Source organism: Protopterus annectens, chromosome 16.part0 (assembly GCF_019279795.1).
Source record: "Protopterus annectens isolate FY-2018-M chromosome 16.part0, PAN1.0, whole genome shotgun sequence".
Taxonomy (NCBI): domain Eukaryota; kingdom Metazoa; phylum Chordata; order Ceratodontiformes; family Protopteridae; genus Protopterus; species Protopterus annectens.
In genome coordinates, this window is record NC_056750.1 from 806,061,250 (window position 1) to 806,081,288 (window position 20,039).

The 20,039-nt window shown below is 43.3% G+C and overlaps 2 protein-coding genes across 2 annotated transcripts in view; both read left to right on the top strand.

The window, feature by feature from the left end:
• Nucleotides 1-20,039, top strand: part of PRPF4 (pre-mRNA processing factor 4) — a 981,057-nt gene that overhangs the window by 221,873 nt on the left and 739,145 nt on the right. The window lies entirely within an intron of this gene.
• Nucleotides 1-20,039, top strand: part of LOC122790657 (vesicle-associated membrane protein 2-like) — a 161,387-nt gene that overhangs the window by 132,976 nt on the left and 8,372 nt on the right. Inside the window, exon 2 of the mRNA XM_044058181.1 lies at nucleotides 15,385-15,543. Within this exon, the coding sequence (XP_043914116.1) occupies nucleotides 15,385-15,543 (159 nt within the window). The remainder of the gene's footprint in view (nucleotides 1-15,384; nucleotides 15,544-20,039) is intronic.

A 20,039-nucleotide genomic window follows, 5' to 3' on the forward strand; every position in this document is an offset into this window, starting at 1 on the left:
CAGGCCTCCACGCCTAAAAATCAGATGCTCAAAATGGCCGAAGACCTACTCTGATCAGGGGTTCCCAGCCCCCTCCTGATAAAAGGCCTAGGCAGGATACAGACTGATTCCTCTGACCAGGTTTCCATTTCTTCTGATTCCTCTTCAGACCAGGGATACTCTTTACCCCCCTATGAGGACTCTGATGCTGAAGAATCTATCCCTTCAGCCTCTCCTCCTGAGGATTACTCTTTTGGGGAAACTTTACATACCATGAGGGAGCATTTCCATTGGGAGAGCCAGGATTATTCAGAATCCAAGAAAAGGCTCAGATTTTCTCGTAGTGCCTCAACACAGGCCTCTTGCTATTCCACCTGTGTTAGATATTGTGGATGATGTGTTCTCTGAATCCGGTTTAACCCCTGATTCTTTGCCCCCAGCACCAGTCAAGCCAGATAGGTACTACAGAGTCCCTGACTCTCACAAATTTCTTTATAAAAACCCTGCTGCTGACCCAGAAACTATTTCCCAGGGTCCCAAAGGGGTAAAGGCTTCCACTGCTAAGAATCCAGTTCCCTCTGATAGGGATTCAAGAGCATTAGATAGATGAGGGAAGAAAGTTTACACTTCTGCAACTTTAGCAGTAAGGGCTTTAAATTGCAAGTTCCACATGCTTAAATACCAGCAATATTTAATGTCTCTGTTAAAACAGAAAATGCTTACAAGCTCAAAGTCCTGACTACAAGGAGATGCAGGATTTATTGCATGCAGCTGAACAAGTGGGAAAGCGTACTCTGAAATGTGGTTTAGATTCATTAGAGGCTTCTTGTAGAGCTGCAGTTAACAGGATCTGTGATTCGAAGGCATGCTTGGTTAAAAGAACAGGGTTTACGTGATCATGTTAAGGAAAAATTATTGGATGCTCCTTTACAGCATATCTTGTTTGGTGTTAAGGCAGAAGAGGTATTAAAGAAAATGGAGGATAAGGCAAAATCTATGTAAACAGTGAAGGATTTCTTACAGGTACAGCCACCTCGATTTAGTAGAAATTGGCTTTCTAAAATTGGTCCTTTCCAGTGTCAGACCACAAAGAGGCAGATACAGATGCCCAAGAGGCAGATCTCAGCCCCCAGGCTCTTGCAGACCACAACATTGGGGTGCTTCCACCCCAAAAGGAGGGGAAGACGAGGCACAACCTTATAGGAAACAGTCCCAATGACTTACCCCTTCACATGCCAAGCACTTATCTTTTGGCAGCTCCTTTAGGGGGAAAACTAGCTCTTTTTTCACAAAATGGGTTCTGGACATTGTGTCAAGGTTACAGGTTCCACTTTCACACACTACCAAGGTCAAAAGGAATGCCAGACCTGCCACAAAATCAATGGGCAGAGGCACAAAAGCAAATTACAGCCCTCATGGACATGAGAGCTATTCAAAAAGTGCCACAGCAGGAACAAGGACAAAGATTTTACTCAAGACTTTTCTTTGTCCCCAGAAAGGACAAAGCTTGGAGACCCATACTGGACCTATCCACTCTAAATACTTACCTGGATGTTCCGAAATTCAAAATGTTGACACTACAGCAACTTCTTCCCATGTTGGGCAAGAAGGCTTGGCTTGTTACTTTGGCCCTCAGAGGCATACCTGCATGTCCCAATCAGACAAAATTGCAGATGATACCTCAGATTCATAGCTGGCACAATGCACTGCCAATTCTCTGCACTGTCCTTTGGCTTATCTACTGTGCCCAGGGTCTTCACGAAATGCCTGGCACCAGTAATTGCATTTTGCAGACAAAAAGGAATTCAAATATATCCCTACTTGGACAACTGTCTTATTCAAGCAGAGAGCAAGGACATCCTTCTACAGCATTTGGCATTTGTAAAAAGATTGCTCATTTGCCTAGGGTACACAGTAAACGAAAAGAAGTCAAAACTAGTGCCCTCGCAAGAGATAATATTCCTGGATGCCAGCTTAAATACAACGGCCCAGATGGCTTATCTTATGCCAGACAAAGGCAACTGACTCAGTGCTTTCAATTGAAGGCAACAAAGACCCAACTCCCTGCAAGAAAAATTCTGCAGGCCTTGGGGTACATGGCATCCTGCATACTACTAATACCATATGCCAGACTGCATATGAGAAAATTACAATGGTACCTAAAAAGTGTTTGGACTCAACAGTGTCACAGTTTGGAAACAGTAATACCACTTATTCCCTGCCTACAACAGGAGTTTCGATGGGGGGCACAGGCATGTCACCACAAGGGACAGCCTTTCACTTTACCCACAGCCAGGCAGACACTAACAGATGCTACGGATTATGCCTGGGGAGCACACATGGCAGGAAAATGTATTCGGGGCAAGTGGGCCGCAGACCAAATGCATCTTCACATCAATCAAAAAGAGATGCTAGCTATACAAAATGCCCTAACTGCTTTCAAGGACCTTCTGCATCCAGGACAACTATTACTAAGGACGGACAACACCACAGTTATGTGGTGCATAAGCAAGGGGGCACTCATTCCTATCCCCTCTGCAGACAAGCCATGACTTTGTGGAGCACAACACTGACCTATCAAGTTAATCTGCAAGCACAATTCTTGCCAGGAAAGAATAATACTCTGGCAGACAACTTAAGCAGAAACATCATGGATCCTCACGAGTGGAAATTAAATCCACAAGTATCCAGCATGATAACACAAAAATGGGGGTGCCCAGACATAGATCTTTTTGCCTCCCCTCTGAACTGCCGACTACAAAAATTTTGCACAAGGACTTGCCACACACGAGCATGGAAAGTGGATGCTCTCTCGTTCAGTTGGAAAACCCTAAAACTTTATGCCTACCCACCACTGCCTCCCCTTTCAAAGGTACTCCTAAAAGTCAGACAAGAAAGGCCAAAAATTATCCTCATTGCCCCAGACTGGCCATGCCAGCACTGGTACCCAATCTTAAAAAACTTGACTCAAGGCCCAGCATGAATTTACCTCAAATCCCCCATCTTCTGACTCAACAAAACAATCCGATCCTGCACAGCCAGCTCAAAACGTTAAACCTGGCTGCATGGCAGATTACTTAGCCAAGCAACCAACACCTCTCTCTAAAGCTGTTATGGATGTCATTTTGGAGGCCAGGAGGCCCAGCACCAGGAAATCCTGTTCAGAAAAGTGGAAGAGATTCTGCGCCTGGAACCAGGCTCAAAGCCTTGACCCCCTTGTTCCAAATATTCCTCAGATTCTACAATACTTAACTGAGATGCTGGACAAAGGCCTGTCCTTTTCATCCATTAAGATCCACGCCTCTGCCATCTCAGCTCATTACAGCACGGATCCTCCTATTTTCTCTCATCCATTGCTAAAACAGTACCTCAGAGGGGCTAAAAACATAAGACCGCCCCGGAGAGCACCAACACCAACTTGGGACCTCAACTTTACTTTTACCTCCTTTTGAACCAGCCAATTCAGCAGAATTAAAATGCGTCATGGAAAACTGCTCTGCTTCTGGCAATAACCTCAGCACGAAGAGTCTCAGAGTTACAGGCACTAATGGCAGTGGAACCTTCCATAATTTTTCATCGGGACAGGGTTTCTTTAAGAACAAACCCTACATTTATGCCAAAGGTGGTATCCAGTGTGGCTCTTAACCAAACTATTCACTTGCCAACATTTTATCCAACTCCCAGAATAAAGGGGAGAGACTTCTGCACTCATTGGACATACACAGCCAGTTACGCTTCTACTTGTACAAAACAAATGCTTTCAGGAAAACTGGGCAATTGTTTGTAGCATATGCTGCAGGATCACAGGGAAAGGCTATTTCAAAGCAGACAATCTCAAAGTGGATAGGACACTGTATCCGTTTCTGCTACACACAGAATGGAAAAACTGTACCTAGCAACATTAGGCCACATTCCACCAGGGCAACAGCCACTTCAACTGCCTACCTTAGTGGAGTACCTACCAAGGATATTTTGGAAGCTGCAACTTGGAGTTCAGTGCATACCTTTACCAAGCATTACCACCTGCCTCTTTACTCTAAATCCAGAGCTGGCTTTGCCACTGCAGTGCTGCAGGCCTCATAGCCACCCCGAATGCTTTATAGAACCAGCCACCCAATCTCAGCTTTGGGATTCAACCCAAGTGTAATGACTGCAGCAGTGAAACACGATGAACATAGTACAGTTTTGTACCAACCATAAATGTAGATTTTCGAGTGTATTCACTGCTGCAGTCCAGGTTACCCACCCTCCATCCCCACTTTCTTAGCTGGGACTTATCTATACCTTTCTACCTATACAACATATGTGGTGTATTTGCTTGTAACTGAAGGTATTGTTTTTTATTTTTTATGTATGTTTTTATTAGCAATATGTATTGCCTACCTATTTGGGGGCACCTGACATCTGGGGCAAGACAAACTGAAGAAAATGGCATCGGCTGCATCTTATATACCCCTGGCACACTGACGTCAGGGAAGAGGCGACAGCAACCGATGCCAGACCAAGACTTTGGAACTCTGGCCGACTGCAGGACCGCCTGATGGCAGGATAATCCAAGTGTAATGACTGCAGCAGTGAATACACTCAAACATCTACATTTATGGTAGGTACAAAACTGTACTTCCTACTTGGATAGGACTAAACCTCGAAGAAAATCTGAACAACTGCTGGTAGCATTTGCTGCAGGGGCAGAGGGGAAGACTATTTCAAAACAAACCATTTCTAAATGGATAAGCCATTGCATTCATTTCTGCTATAAGCACCATGGAAAACCTATCCCCCAGGGGATCAGATCTCAGTACATCAGGGCTGCATCTACTTCTGCAGCCTTTCTCAGAGGTGTCACTACCAGGGACATCCTAGAAGCTGCTACCTGGAGTTCTGTACATACTTTCACCAAGCAGTACCATTTGCCAATTTTCTCTAAATCCAGAGGTGGCTTTGCCACTGCTGTCTTGCAGGGCCTTATAGCTGGCCCTAATGCTATATAAACTCCCCCTCCCAACCATAGCTTTGGGAATCTACCCAAATGTAATGACTGCAACAGTGAAACACGAACATAGTACAGTTGTGTACACTTATCATAAATGTAGATGTTCAAGTGTATTTACTGTTGCAGTCCTGGTTACCCTTCCTCCAGTCCCCTAACTTCTTCTGGCTGTACCTCTACTTTCCTTTACTATGCTTAAAAGCCTTTTTTGGTGGATTTGCTTTTTGTTGGAGGTATACCTTTGTGTTTTTGTTTGCTCCCCGTTTGGGGGGGTACCTGACATCTAGGGCAAGAAAAACTGATGTAATGGCATCTGCTGCATGTTTTATACACCTGACGTCATGGAAAAGGGACAGCATCTGACACAGGACCCAAGACTGTTAATCAGGCCGACTGAGGGCAATCTGCAAGCAGATTACCCCTAATGTAATGACTGCAACAGTGAATACACTCTAACATCTACATTTATGATAAGTGTAAACAACTGTACTTTGTTGGTACCCCAGACAATAGGCTTTTGGGCAGTGGATTACACCTAAAATATTTCACTTTGATCCATTTTGTTTCTTCCAGGCCTGTCGAGGCCCACCTGCCACCATTGCAGTCCATCCCTCTCCCATTATCTTCAGTGTGTGCCATAAAGCAACCATGTAGCTTGGGTCACCCGGGCTGTAGTTGGAGTGTTATCCTCCTGTCACAGGCAAGGCTAGTTTAGCAAGTTGGATTTCTTCATGATACCCACCATCTTTTACTGGCTAGTACAAGATATACCCAACGGTATTCAAGAACCAGTTGAGGATAACTATTAACATGACCTTCTGGGTGCTGTTGATATACCCCTTCTGTATGTGCATCTTAAAGGGTTAACGAAAATTCCCTCCAAGTCTGATAGTTCACCAAATCTATTCCATTCCTCTTCTAACAATTTTCTTATTCTTACCCTTTAAGATGCACATACAGAAGGGGTAGAAGTCTAAAGGCTATATTAGATGGCAAAAAGGATGGCCTTAAGCGTAAAGAGGGTAAAGTAGGGACCTTTAAATGTGGACGATGTTCCCAGTGCCTGTATATTTACATGAGGGACACTGTTCTGGTTAGCAGTAGGGATAGACTTAGTAGTAGGGACTATGTGAATTGTGACACTAGTGGTATAGTGTACATAGGGCTTTGTGACCATTGTGAAGCATTCTATGTAGGTAAATCGGAAAGAAAGTTAAAAAACAGAATCTATGAGCATAACTATGAAATTAGAACAAAATGTACCAAGAATGCTCTTTACAGACACACAAACTGTCAAGAAGGTAAATTCAAATTCTTTGTATTGGAAGTAATTCCAAAGGACATAAGAGGAGGTCCATGGGAGACTTCCACTGAATACAAAGAACTACTGTGGCAACTATCCCTGGAAGCTACTAGGTTTCCAGGTCTGAATGATGCAGTCTCTCTAGCTCCAGTTTTAAAGTTAAGGGCTGCAAAGCTCTAGTGACTCTGGAAAAATGTATCCCTTTATGTATATTAATTTTTTAATAATGTAATACTTCTTACCTTAGGACAAAACTAAGGACTGCAACATCAAAAGTGCATGTGGAATAATTTATTCTGGTTCAAAAAGAGAAAAAAAGAAAATGTATGTCTTTTATTATATTACTGTTTGAACCATTTATCTAAAAAGCAGTTGTATAGGATTTTAATTCTTTCTTTGGCACAAGATGGTGCTATTGTATGGGAAGTTTGTTTTAAACGTTTTTTAACATGTATAAAATTAAACCTTATTTGTATTTATATTTATATATTTATATCAGAGTTTAGAAAAGGTATTGTGGACATTTTTATATTTATATATTTACATATTGATATATGTATGTATGCTTTAAAGGACTGCTTTAAAAAAAAAGTTTTATAGGGCTGAACATCTATTAAGTACGTGACCACATTAAGAATATACACCAATTAGATAGCAGTATTAATTAAATGGAGAGTATTTTAGGGGAAGAATTGTAAAAGGTATGCATTTCTGTTTCATCTGAGGAAGTCATTAGAGGACGAAAATGCATCTGTAGTGATAACAGCGTTTATGGTTTTATTCTGAAGAAAGTGTTTCAGTAAAGCTTGTTCGTGTGGAAAATACCAGTGGAGTCGTGCCTTGGTGGAATTGCTCTATTTTTCTTTTGGTTTCTGATATTTCCATGATGGCATTTGATTTTTCCCCTTACTTTCCCTTACTGCCCTCTGTTTTTGTGGTAAAAAATTTTAACTGTTTATTTAGCTGTACAGTAATATATCCTATTTACTTCTGTTATAGCGCATGGGTTTCTGTAAACAGTTGATTACTGTGTTCATTTGTTTTATCAAACTTCTAACATTTTGGGTCTTATTGACTTTCTGTAGTGTATTTCTTTCATAGATCTTAATACGTCTATCCGTCTCTATTAGATCAAGCAAATGTCCTTCAAGGATGCATCTGCAGTCCTTACAAATGGGTTGTCCTGTCGTCAGGCAGCCCTTCGGTCGGCCGGATTCCAAAGTCTGGGTCTGGCCTCGGCTGGTGTCGCACTTCACCCGATGTCATAGCTGCAGTTCTTCGGGTATAAAGGCATCAGCCGACGCCATTTTCCTCAGTCTTTCTTGCCGCGTGGCGCCCGAAGCAGAAGCTGTTCGCAAGTGCCGGTCGGTCAGATCCAGAGATTACTACTACCGAATACTACTTCGAAGACTTCTAAAAAGCTAAGTACCCGTTGGGGACTCTTTCTTGCCTCAGCCGATGTCAGAAAAAGTAAATAACTGTTTAACTTGTGGGAAACAAATACCTCATAAAGATTTCCACTCTTACTGCCTACCTTGTTTAGGCCCAGACCACGACGTAGCAGCTTGTTTAGCCTGTGCTTCTTTCAACCGACGAACGCTTAGGCGTCGGTCGGAGTTTGCTGAACAGTTTTTCGGCTCAGATTTTGCGTACAAAATGCCGTCGGATCCTCCGACTACTCAAATTGTTAAGAAACGCAAAGAAAAGGACCAACACTCGCGGTCCGCGGTTTCGACCGAAACTGCGGTTAGGCAAACCGCGAGTGTCTCGGTTTCAGCCGAAACCGAGCAAACGGTTCAATCTTCAGCCGAATCCATGACTACTACCGAGGCCCCTTTCTACCCTAGTTGAATCGGCCTCTGAAGTTTTACCTACTACTGTGGTTTCACAAGATTTATCGGACACCATCTCTTTGGATGTTTCTACCCCAGCACGTGGTGCTGCTAGACCTCCTGCAGCCATGTCTATAAAGGCCTTTGCCAGGGCTAAAGCAGCCAAAACTTCAAAATCTGTGCCTGTTAAGCCCACCTCTCACAGGCCCAGTTCTACTTCCCAAATGCTTACTCTAGCAGAGGATCTCATCTCTTTAATAAGGGGATCCCAACCTCACCCAGACAGGGCCTCTCAACCTCCAGAAAAGAGACCTAGAGCAGAGCCCCCCGAGCCAGGGTCCTCAGATGATTCTTCTGATGATACAGACCATACAGACCATCCAGAGGCTCCTTTTTCTACTTATGAAGATTCCGATGCTGAAGAATCGATTCCTTCTGCCTCTCCACCAGAGGAATTTTCCTTTGGGGAAACCTTACATGCCATGAGAGAGCAATTCCAATGGCAGGGACAAGATTTCTCAGATTCAAGAAAAAGGCTTAGGACCTTTTTACACTTACCCCAACATAGGCCTTTAGCTATACCTCCAGTTCTACCTGTTGTGGATGATGCATTTAATGATGCTTGTACTGCTCCTGATACTTTACCTCCAGCCCCTGCTAAGCCCGATAGGTTCTACAGGGTCCCAGACACTCATCACCATTTATACAAGGCCCCTTTTGCAGATCCTGAGACTATCTCCCAGGGGCCTAAAGCAGTAGCTTCGACCTCAGCAAAAAACCCTCTCCCTTCTGAAAGGGAATCCAGGTCCTTAGAGAGATGGGGTAAAAAAGTATACACCTCTGACAGTTCAATGCTCTAGCTGAGAGAGTAGCAGTTTCACATGATCCAATATCAAGAGTTTATGCTTGATCAGTTAACTAAGAAACTGTCCTCTGATGATTCCTTAGATAAGAAATATGTTCTAGAAATGGTGAATAACATTCAGCAAGTCAGTAACCATTCCTTAAAATGTGGCTATGATGCACTGGAGGCTTCATTTAGATCAGCCATGACTGGCACAGTTATAAGAAGGCATGCATGGCTGAAAGAACAGGTCTTACCGGATCATGTTAAAGCAAAACTATTAGATGCTCCTATGGATAAGGTCAGTTTGTTTGGTTCTCCTGCAAAACATGTTCTGAAGAAAATGGAAGACAGGGCAAAATCTGTACAAACAGTGAAAGATTTCTTACAGGTTCAGCCCCCAAGGTTTAGCAGGAACTGGCCTTCAAAAAAATTGGTCCTTTCCAGACTCCTCAAAAAATCAGAGAGGCAGGAATAGGCGTTCAAGAGGCAGAAATCAATCCAGAGGAGGTGCCTACAGGGGACGCCAGTGGCAAGGCAACAACCATCGAGGCACAGACACTACCACTACCACTGCAACAGGACAATCACAGTGACTTGGCTCTGACACCGCCTACCAGGGAACAAATAGCAGCACCCTTAGGCGGAAAGTTAGCCCTATTTTCAAAAAACTGGCACTATATCACAAGAGACAAGTGGATTTTGCAAACTATAGACCAAGGCTACAGGTTTCATTTCCACACTTTACCAGTAAAAAGAGGAATGCCAAACCTACCACCAAATCAAACGACAGAAGCTTTAAAACAAATAGCTCAATTAGCAAAGATGAGAGCTGTGGAAAGGGTACCACCTACAGAACAGGGCAAAGGATTTTACTCTAGACTCTTCCTGGTACCAAGAAAAGAGAAAACATGGAGGCCTATTCTCGACCTGTCCGCTTTAAACACATTCATCATTGTCCCAAAATTCAAAATGCTGACCCTACAGCAACTTCTTCCCATGCTGGGCAAGGAGTATTGGCTGGTAACTCTAGATCTCAAGGAGGCATACCTGCACGTCCCCATACGACCAAATTGCAGAAGATACCTCAGATTTCTTGCAGGATCAGAGCATTATCAATTCTCAGCATTGCCCTTTGGCTTATCTACTGCGCCCAAGAGTGTTCACGAAATGCCTGGCATCAGTAATCGCTCACTGCAGGCTTCAGGGAATCCAAATTTATCCATACCTGGACGACTGCCTGATACAAGCGGACAACAAAGACAAGCTGACTCAAGACTTACAAAGAGTCATTTGCTTACTACAAGCACTGGGATACACAGTCAATTTAAAAAAGTCAAAACTGGTGCCATCCCAAACAATAACCTTCTTGGGTGCAGAATTGGACACAGTAAACCAGATGGCATTCCTAACTGCAGAAAAACAAGAACAACTTCCCCTCTACTTCTTGGCATTAACAAAACAGAACAAACTAACAGCAAGGAAAGTTCTGCAGGCCTTGGGCTTCATGGCATCCTGCATAATCCTGGTTCCCCATGCCAGACTGCATATGAGGAAGCTACAGTGGTACCTAAAGAATTTATGGTCTCAACACAGGCACAGTTTTGAAACAGAAATACCAATGATTCCATGCCTGAAACAAGAGTTCCTATGGTGGGCTCAGGCATGCCAGACAAACCCAGGTTTGCCCTTCCACAACAGTCAACCAAGCCAAACCATCACAACGGACGCTTCAGACCTCGGTTGGGGGGCCCACATGCTGGACAAGTGCATACAAGGCTTATGGACCCCAAATCAGCTGCACCTGCACATAAATCAAAAAGAAATGCTGGCAGTAAAACTAGCAATCCAGAACTTCAGACCATTTCTCCAAGAAGGCCAATTGATAAGAACAGACAATACCACAGTCATGTGGTACATCAACAAACAAGGAGGCACTCATTCATACCCTCTATGCCGAATGGCTCTGGACCTATGGAATTTGGCACTGAGTTACAACATTCAATTGCAGGCAATATTTGTACCGGGAAAAGAAAACATCCTAGCAGACATGTTAAGCAGGACTACCTCGGATGCTCACGAATGGATGCTACACCCAGACATATTCAAGGCCATCACAAAGAAATGGGGACTGGCACAAATAGACCTCTTCGCATCCCCACTCAATCACCAGCTGAAGAAATTCTGCACAAGGACATACCACCCACTTGCTTGGAAGGTGGACTCTCTATCCTTCAGTTGGAAAGGCCTGACAGCATATGCATTCCCACCTCTTCCTTTGATGCACAAGGTACTATTGAAAATCAAAGCGGAACGTCCAAGGATAATTCTGATAGCTCCAGATTGGCCAAGACAACATTGGTATCCATTACTGAGGAGCATGTCTCGGGGGGAAAACGTGGGCACTACCCCTAATTCCTTTGCTGTTAACTCAGAACGACTACAACACCCTGCATCCAAACCTGAAAACTCTGCAACTGACTGCCTGGAACATTACATAAGAGCAACAAACCCAGATTTATCCCAAAGGGTTAAAGACATTATCCTTGAGGCCCGCAGACCTTCAACAAGAAGGAACTATGCAGGAAAATGGAAAAGGTTTCTCATTTGGAGTACTGAAAGGGGGAAAGATGTGTCAAAGGTAGACATTGCCAACATCCTGGAGTATTTGGCAGAGCTTCTCCATACAGGCCTGTCCTACTCCTCCATCAAGATACATGCATCAGCTATTTCTGCAGAATACAGCTTCGATCCCCCGGTCTTTTCACATCCTTTACTCAGGCAGTTTCTGAGAGGAATTAAGAATGTAAAGCCTCCTAGAAAACCTCCATTACCATGGGACTTGAACTTTGTGCTAGAAAAATTGACACTCCCCCCTTTCGAACCAGCAGCAACAGCAGATCTTCAACACCTATCCTGGAAAACTGCTTTCCTGCTGGCAATTACTTCAGCAAGAAGGGTTTCGGAACTACAGGCTCTAATGGCAGTGCAACCCTTCCTAATCTTCCATCAAGATAGTGTCCATGAGAACTAATCCTACATTTATGCCTAAGGTGGTATCCAGAGTGTCTCTAAACCAGGCAATCCACCTACCTACCTTCTTCCCCAATCCACAGAACAGGGGGGAAAGACTGCTGCATACCTTGGATGTACATAGACAGTTGCGCTACTACCTGGACAGAACCAAGGGCAATAGAAAAACTGACCAGCTTCTGGTAGCATATGCAGCAGGAAGGGAAGGAAAAGCAATTTCCAAACAGACAATCTCCAAGTGGATAGGAAATTGCATTAGATTTTGTTACTCCTACCATGGAAAAGAAATCCCACAGAACATAAGGCCTCATTCTACAAGGGCTACAGCCACTACCACAGCTTTCTTACGAGGAGTGGCTACCAAGGACATTATAGAGGCTGCTACTTGGACCTCCGTGCATACATTTGCCAAGCATTATAACTTACCTCTATACTCTAGATCCCGAGCAGGATTTGCCACGGCTGTTTGCAAGGGATCCTAACTACACCATAATTTCTTCTTCCTCCTCCCCTAGTTTGGCTATGGTATTCTACCCATTTGTAAGGACTGCAGATGCATCCTTGAAGGACATAGTACAGTTTTGTACCTACCATAAATGTAGATGTCCGAACAGGATAGCATCTGCAGTCAGGATTACCCACCCTCCTTCCCCTCTGTGGTATTCCTAGGGTATTTGCCCACCTAATAGCTAGCTGGGGGGGGGGGTCTCTTATGGTGTATTTGTTTGTATATATGTACATACATGCTTATCTTTTGTGTTTGCCTTCTATTTTTTGGAAACATTGGCATTTATCCAAAATTTAGCTATCCAAGAGGGCAACTGGCATCTGGGGCAAGAAACACTGAGGAAAATGGCGTCGGCTGATGCCTTTATACCCGAAGAACTGCAGCTATGACGTCGGGTGAAGTGCGACACCAGCCGAGGCCAGACCCAGACTTTGGAATCCGGCCGACCGAAGGGCTGCCTGACGACAGGACAACCCATTTGTAAGGACTGCAGATGCTATCCTGTTCGGACATCTACATTTATGGTAAGTACAAAACTGTACTTTCTTACCCTAGATCATTTTCTCCTAAGCTAAGGGCACATTTCTTTGTTCTCTGTTTTCTGTGGACATTCTACAGTAAGTTCCAGAAAATCTGTGTGTCATATTCTTTCCCGTTTCATCCTGTGCCATCTGTTGCTCCTCCATGTGGGAACACGCTGGCCTATCACTCCATAACATTGACTGCATCAGAATTGCCATAGTTTCCTGTTCCTTCCCTTGCTGCACAGCTCCAACTAAACTTTTGTACTGGTTTCCTACTGAAGGCTCCAAAGTATCTTCAGATGGCAACTGATCACATGCTTACCCCTTAATTTGGGGTTTCATTATTCTATCATGCTGTGATGTTATCGGAGTTAGATTTTCTACACTAAATCCTTCACTTTGCAGGTAATCCATAAGTTCAGTTTCTGTTTCTTGAACTTGTCCATTGCTGTTCCTCTTTTCTACTTTCCTCCTTTGTTTTCTTATTTTTCTGAATTGTAAGATTTTCCACATCTGGGTGCCTTTGCCTGTATTTCTCTTCAAATCTCTTTAATGCTGCTTTTTTTATATTGATTAGTTTTGCTTTCTCCTTTCAATAACTATTGAACCATATTAAATCTTTCCCATGTTCATGTTTCTTCAGATGTCTCCCACTCCTCCTGTTTTTCCTTACTTGGGGGACTTATTGTTCCATCATGTTCTGACATAAACTGTTGAACTTTCTATACTAATTTCTTTACTACTTGGGTATTCCTTAACTTCAACTTCTATTTTTTTTTTTAACTTCTACTTTACTAATCTTATGTTCTTCATCCCCCCTTTGTGATCTTATTTTTTGTATTGTGAAATATTCTGTATCTGGGTGCCTTTGCCTGTATTCCTCTTCAAATTTCTTTGGGGGTGCTTTTTTTACATTAGAGCCACTCTACAGTGATTTGGACGATGTATTCAAAAAAACTCAGTGTCCCCTTCTAATCCATCTTCCACTGCCTTCCTCAAATATCTGTATTGAAAAACTGCACTGATGGTGGCAGTAAAATTTTCTTGAAGTATTTCAGATATACAGGCCCTTGAATGATGAGAGCCCTTAATAAGCTGTCACACTGACAGTCTCCCTAAGTACCAACCCTTCTTAGGCGATGACAGAATTGTCCCTGAAAAAGCTGTTCACTTCCCTGCCGGTTTTCCCATCACTTCAGAATAAGAGAGGGAGAGAATTCCACACACAATAGATTTGCACAGACAATTGAGATGTTACTTGAACAAAGCATTTCAGGAGATCTGATTTTCCTATGGCTAGTGTTGGTGAACCTTTTAGCAAACTTTATCAAAATGGGCATTGCATCTGCTTTTGTTGCTCTTTTCATAAGAGACTTCCAGGCCATGTTAGTTTGAATTCCACAAGGACAGTAGCTACCCACCACCCTTCTGTGTTGAGTCTGCATGCAGTGTCTACTGGAAGCAGCAACCTACTCTTCTCAACACTCCTTTACATTTTTCCTTATTTTCATTTATTTACTACTGCAATGTATAACCGTGTTCAGGCCAGAGGCCATATTGGGACACACTCACCACATTTAGAGTATACCAAATTACCAACCCAAGAATCTAGTCACATTTTTAATGTATTCAGAGTTTGAGTTATGTATGTGAATTGGGTGTTTATTGTATTAATGATTATTGTTGTAAGAAGCACATTTGAAATGTCTTACAGCTCTACAAGAACCAAGATGATAAAGGTTAGTGTCGCATAACTGTTTTGAAATACGTTATCTTGACAATATTCTTAACTCCTCGCTGTTTAAAGGTTTGCCTGTAGGAATAGTGTGCCTGTTCTGAAGTGGCAGTTAATGAAAAATAAGCCCAAGAGTTGAAGTCTGCAGTGTAATATCAGTATGCATAGATTGTCAGGTTTTACATGAGAATTAATCTTGTGAGCTTGTCTCTCACTTTGATGCCTTTGTCATTGGCTCATGAGAATTTATCAGCTTTTACATTACTTAATGTAACTAATTCTTACTACCATTCTCAATGTATAGTCCTAAGAAATATGGTAAAGAGAATCATCACTGGATCAGGTGTTTCAGCAGTACTTGGACATTATACCTGGACAAAAGGAAGATAAAATGCCAGCATATATGATATTTTGGCAGTTAAAACTTTTAGAATCCTTTTATTGTAGTTTTACGTACAAACTGAGATTTCTGGCATCCCTGCTTCACAGAGGCCCATATATTTTTATGATCTGTATAGATCTGGAGTTAGCATCGTAGCTGGAGTTCTAGAAATCCCTTTTGTTTTCTTAGCTGAAGTTAAGATGCAAATGTTTATAATCTTGCTGAGTCTGTATCTCACTGTTTTGTTTCTACAGGTGGTGGATATAATGAGAGTTAATGTCGACAAAGTTCTGGAAAGAGATCAGAAACTATCTGAGCTCGATGACCGTGCTGATGCCTTGCAGGCCGGTGCTTCGCAGTTTGAAACCAGTGCTGCCAAGCTGAAACGTAAATACTGGTGGAAGAATCTAAAAGTGAGTTGGTTTGCAGCTGAATTTAAGCTTTTCATTTTGCCCATTTTTGGTTTTCCGTCTGTCCTGCTCATGCTTGACATGGAATGTGTTGTTCTGGGTGACCCATTTTTGTCCCTAAAATAATTTCATTGAGAAAAATATTTTAATTGTAGTATTTTAAATAAACACTATAAAGATATAGGCATCACATTAACAGCCGCATTGGAAAGCCTATAAATACTCAATTGCTTTAGTGCTTGCTGAGTTGTTGTCATCCTGAAATATTTTGTTTTAAGAGACACCAGTTACTTAACACCCATTTATAAAAATACATAAGGCAGATGTTCTTCATCTCACATTGCTGCAGTCCTTACATATGGGTAGTCCGCTGTCCTCGGTCGGCCCGAATACCAAAGTATTAGGCTGACGTCAGTCATGGGCGCTCAGATCTGACATCAGAGCGTCAGGGTATAAAAGCGCATGACCGACGTCATATCCTCAGTCTTTTTTGCCGCATGGTCCGATGCAGAAGCAGCGTTGCATGTGCCGTTCGGCGTTCTGAAATTTTCGTATTCTGAGTTTCAGACCGAAACCAAGTTGGGCTAAGTACCCCGTTGGGGAAAATTTTTGTTTTTTCTTGCCTCAGTTAATTCCGGAGGTCAGAAAAAGTGAATAATTGTATTTCTTGTGGGAAACAGATACCGCATAGGGATTACCACTCGCTTTGTATTCCTTGTTTGGGACCTGAGCATGACGTAGTCGGGTGTCGGTTTTGTGCTAGGTTTAATAAGCGCACTATAAAACGAAGGTTGGATTGCGCTAGGTTAGTCTTTGGTAAGCGGTGTAATTATAATATGCCGTCGGATCCTCCGACGCCCGCTTCCACGAAGAAGCGCAAAGACAAATCTTTGAAACCTAGACAGGATGATTCGTCCGTTTCGGACGCCGGTCCTTTAGAAGCTACAGTGGAACAAGTGGATCCGGCTGAAGTTTCTGTTGAGTCCCAGGGGGAAACTTTGATTTTGCAAGATGTAGCCTCACAGGAGTCAGGTCAGGCTGAAGGGGCCTCTCAGGTTACTGTTCTTCCTTCTATGCCTAAAGTGATTAGGCCTTCTGCTACTATTTCTAAGGCTCCTTTTAAGGGCAGGTCTGTTTTGCCTTCCTCTGGTGTCAGTCCTGGTACTTCAGGGTCGGTGCCTAAAAAGCACATGCTTAAAATGGCAGAAGATTTGATTACTTTAATTAGAGGTTCTATGCCCCCTCCTGATAAGAGGCCCAGGGTAGAGCCAGAGTTGGAAAGTTTGGATCAGGCCTCAGATGATTCAGAGTCTTCGGCTGAAGACATTCAAGATTTTCCCCCTTATTCTGATTCTGATGCAGAGGATTCCACTCCTTCTGCTTCTCCTCCAGAGGATTTTTCATTTTCAGAAACTCTACATTCCATGAGGGAGCATTTTAAGTGGGAAGGACAGGATTTCTCTGATTCACGGAAGAGGCTTAGGGAATTCTTGTTTTTACCACAGCACAGACCCTTAGCTATACCTCCTGTTTTGGATGTTGTTCAAGATGTTTTCTCGGAAGCTTCCCTTAATCCAGATTCTGTGCCTCCTGCGCCAGTTAAAGGTATTACAGGGTGCCTGAGGCTCATAAATATCTGTATAAGAGTCCTAGGGCAGACCCAGAAACTGTTAGTCAGGGGCCTAAGGGTGTTAGAGCCTCTGTTGTAAAGAATCCAGTTCCTCTAGATAAGGAAGCTAGAGCTTTGGATAGATGGGGTAAGAAGGTGTATACCTCTTCTACTTTAGCAATGAGGGCTTTAAATTGCCAGTTTCATATGTTGAAGTATCAAAATTTCCTCCTTTCTCAGCTAAAATCTAAAGTGGATGCTTTGGCAGAGGGCATAGAGTGTAAGGAATTGCAGGATTTAGTACATGTCTCTGAACAGGTGGGTAAGCATTCTTTGCAGTGTGGTTTTGATGCTTTACAGGCCTCTTCTAGGGTAGCTGCCACTGGTTCAGTTATCCGTAGGCACGCCTGGCTTAAGGATCAGAATTTGTCCAAGCATGTTAAGACTAGAATTCTGGATGCCCCTTTACAGTCTGAAGTTTTGTTCGGTCCTCCTGTGGAGTCTGTATTGAAGAAAATGGAAGACAAGGCTAAGTCTATGCAGACTGTTAAAGATTTTTTGCAGGTGCAACCTCCAAAGTTTAGTAGAAATTGGCCTACTAAGGGATGGACGTACCCTTCTTCTGATTCTCAGTCTAGGGGTAGATCTAGACGTGGTAGGGGCAGAGCTCAGAGTACCTTCAGGCCTAGAACATGGAGTTCGCCTGCACAATCTGCGGGTGAGGGCAGGGGCCAGTCCTTTCGTAAACAGGCCCAATGACCTGCATTTTCAGCTGCCAGATTCCTCTTGCCTGGCAGCTCCTTTGGGAGGAAAGTTAGCACTTTTCAAGCAAAACTGGCTTTTAGTCACCCAGGACAAATGGGTATTGGACATTATAAACCAAGGCTACAAGTTCTATTTCCATACATTGCCTCCTTTCAAAGGCATGCCAGACGTTCCTCCTCGGCAAAGGATAGAGGCTCACAAACAGATTTCTTTACTTCTTCAAATGGGAGCTATACAGCCAGTTCCTCTGTCAGAAGTGGGCCTAGGATTTTATTCTCGCCTGTTTCTAGTTCCAAAGAAAGGGAACACGTGGAGACCGATTTTGGATTTATCTATCCTCAACACTTATCTGGACATTCCAAAGTTCATGATGCTGACGTTACAACAGCTTTTACCTCTGTTGGGAAAAGATCACTGGATGGTAACTCTGGATCTCAAAGAGGCTTATCTTCATGTTCCTATAAGGCCCAGTTGCAGGAGGTACCTGCGTTTTCGGGCTGGAAATTTACATTATCAGTTCTATGCATTGCCCTTTGGCTTATCTACTGCGCCCAGAGTGTTCACAAAGGTTCTGGCTCCAGTGATAGCCTTTTTCAGGTTAAGAGGAATACAGATTTATCCTTATTTGGACGATTGCCTGATTATTGCACAAGACAAGGACGAACTTCTTCATCATCTACAGTATGTGATGGTAGTGTTAAGATGCCTAGGGTATTCTGTGAACGAAACAAAGTCCAGTCTAGTACCCTCTCAGGACATGTGCTTTCTGGGTGTGAGACTGAATACAGCTTCCCAGATGGCTTTTTGACCCCGGACAAACAAAGAAGCCTTTCTCTTTTATTTCCATCAAATGTCTCTACAGTCCAGGCTGACTGCAAGGACAGTCCTTCAAGCCTTGGGGTTCATGGCATCTTGTATTCTGGTGCTTCTCAATGCCAAACTGCATATGAGGAAGCTTCAATGGTATTTCAAAAATGTATGGACACAACACTGCCAAGATCTAGACACTGTCATTCAGATAATACCTTGCATTCAGAAGGAATTTTTGTGGTGGGCTCAGGAAGGTCACCTAAACAAGGGACTCTCTGTGACCCGACCAGAGGCGAGTCAGATTCTAACGACAGATGCCTCGGACAAGGCTTGGGGAGCACACCTCAATGGAAAATGGGTGCAAGACACGTGGCCTGTCAGACTTCAACATTTGCATATCAACTTGAAGGAGATGTTAGCAGTCCAATTTGCATTACTGGCTTTCAAGGATTTACTTCACCCAGGGCAGGTGTTGATTCAAACAGACAACACTACTGTCATGTGGTACATCAACAAGCAAGGGGGAACCCATTCGTACCCTCTTTGCAGGCAAGCGATGATTTTGTGGGAGACTGCTCTCAGTTTACACCTCAATCTTCAGGCAAGGTTTCTACCAGGAGCACAGAACTCCTTAGCAGATGTGTTGAGCAGACAAATTGTGGATCCTCACGAGTGGAAATTGGATCCTCATGTATTTCAAAAGTTGACAGTGTTATGGGGGACTCCAGACATAGATCTGTTCGCTTCCCCACTAAATTACCAGTTGCCAAAGTTTTGCACAAAAATGTTTCATCCCACAGCTTGGAAGGTGGATGCTCTATCATTCAGTTGGAGCACTCTTCATGTCTATGCCTTTCCACCTCTGCCTCTCCTCTCCAAGGTACTCTTGAAGGCCAGACAAGACAAGCCATCCGTGATTCTGATAGCGCCGGATTGGCCTCGACAGCACTGGTACCCACTACTGAGGACTTTAGTACGGGAGCCTCAATGGCCTCTGCCTTTGATTCCGCACCTTTTGTCTCAGGAGGGCAATCACTTCCTCAATGTCAGGGTTCAGTCTCTGCATCTAACAGCCTGGCATATTCTGCTCTAGACCCTGGAGGGTCTCAGCTTCCACAACAAGTTCTGAATGTTATTTTGGAGGCCAGAAGGCCTAGTACAAGGAAAGTTTACGCTGATAAATGGAGGAGATTTTTTATTTGGAGCAAAGCGAAGGACTTTGATGTTTCCAAACCTGATTTAAGTGTTTCTCTTCAATATCTTACTGAGTTATTGGACAAGGGTTTGTCTTTCTCCTCGATAAAGGTTCATGCTG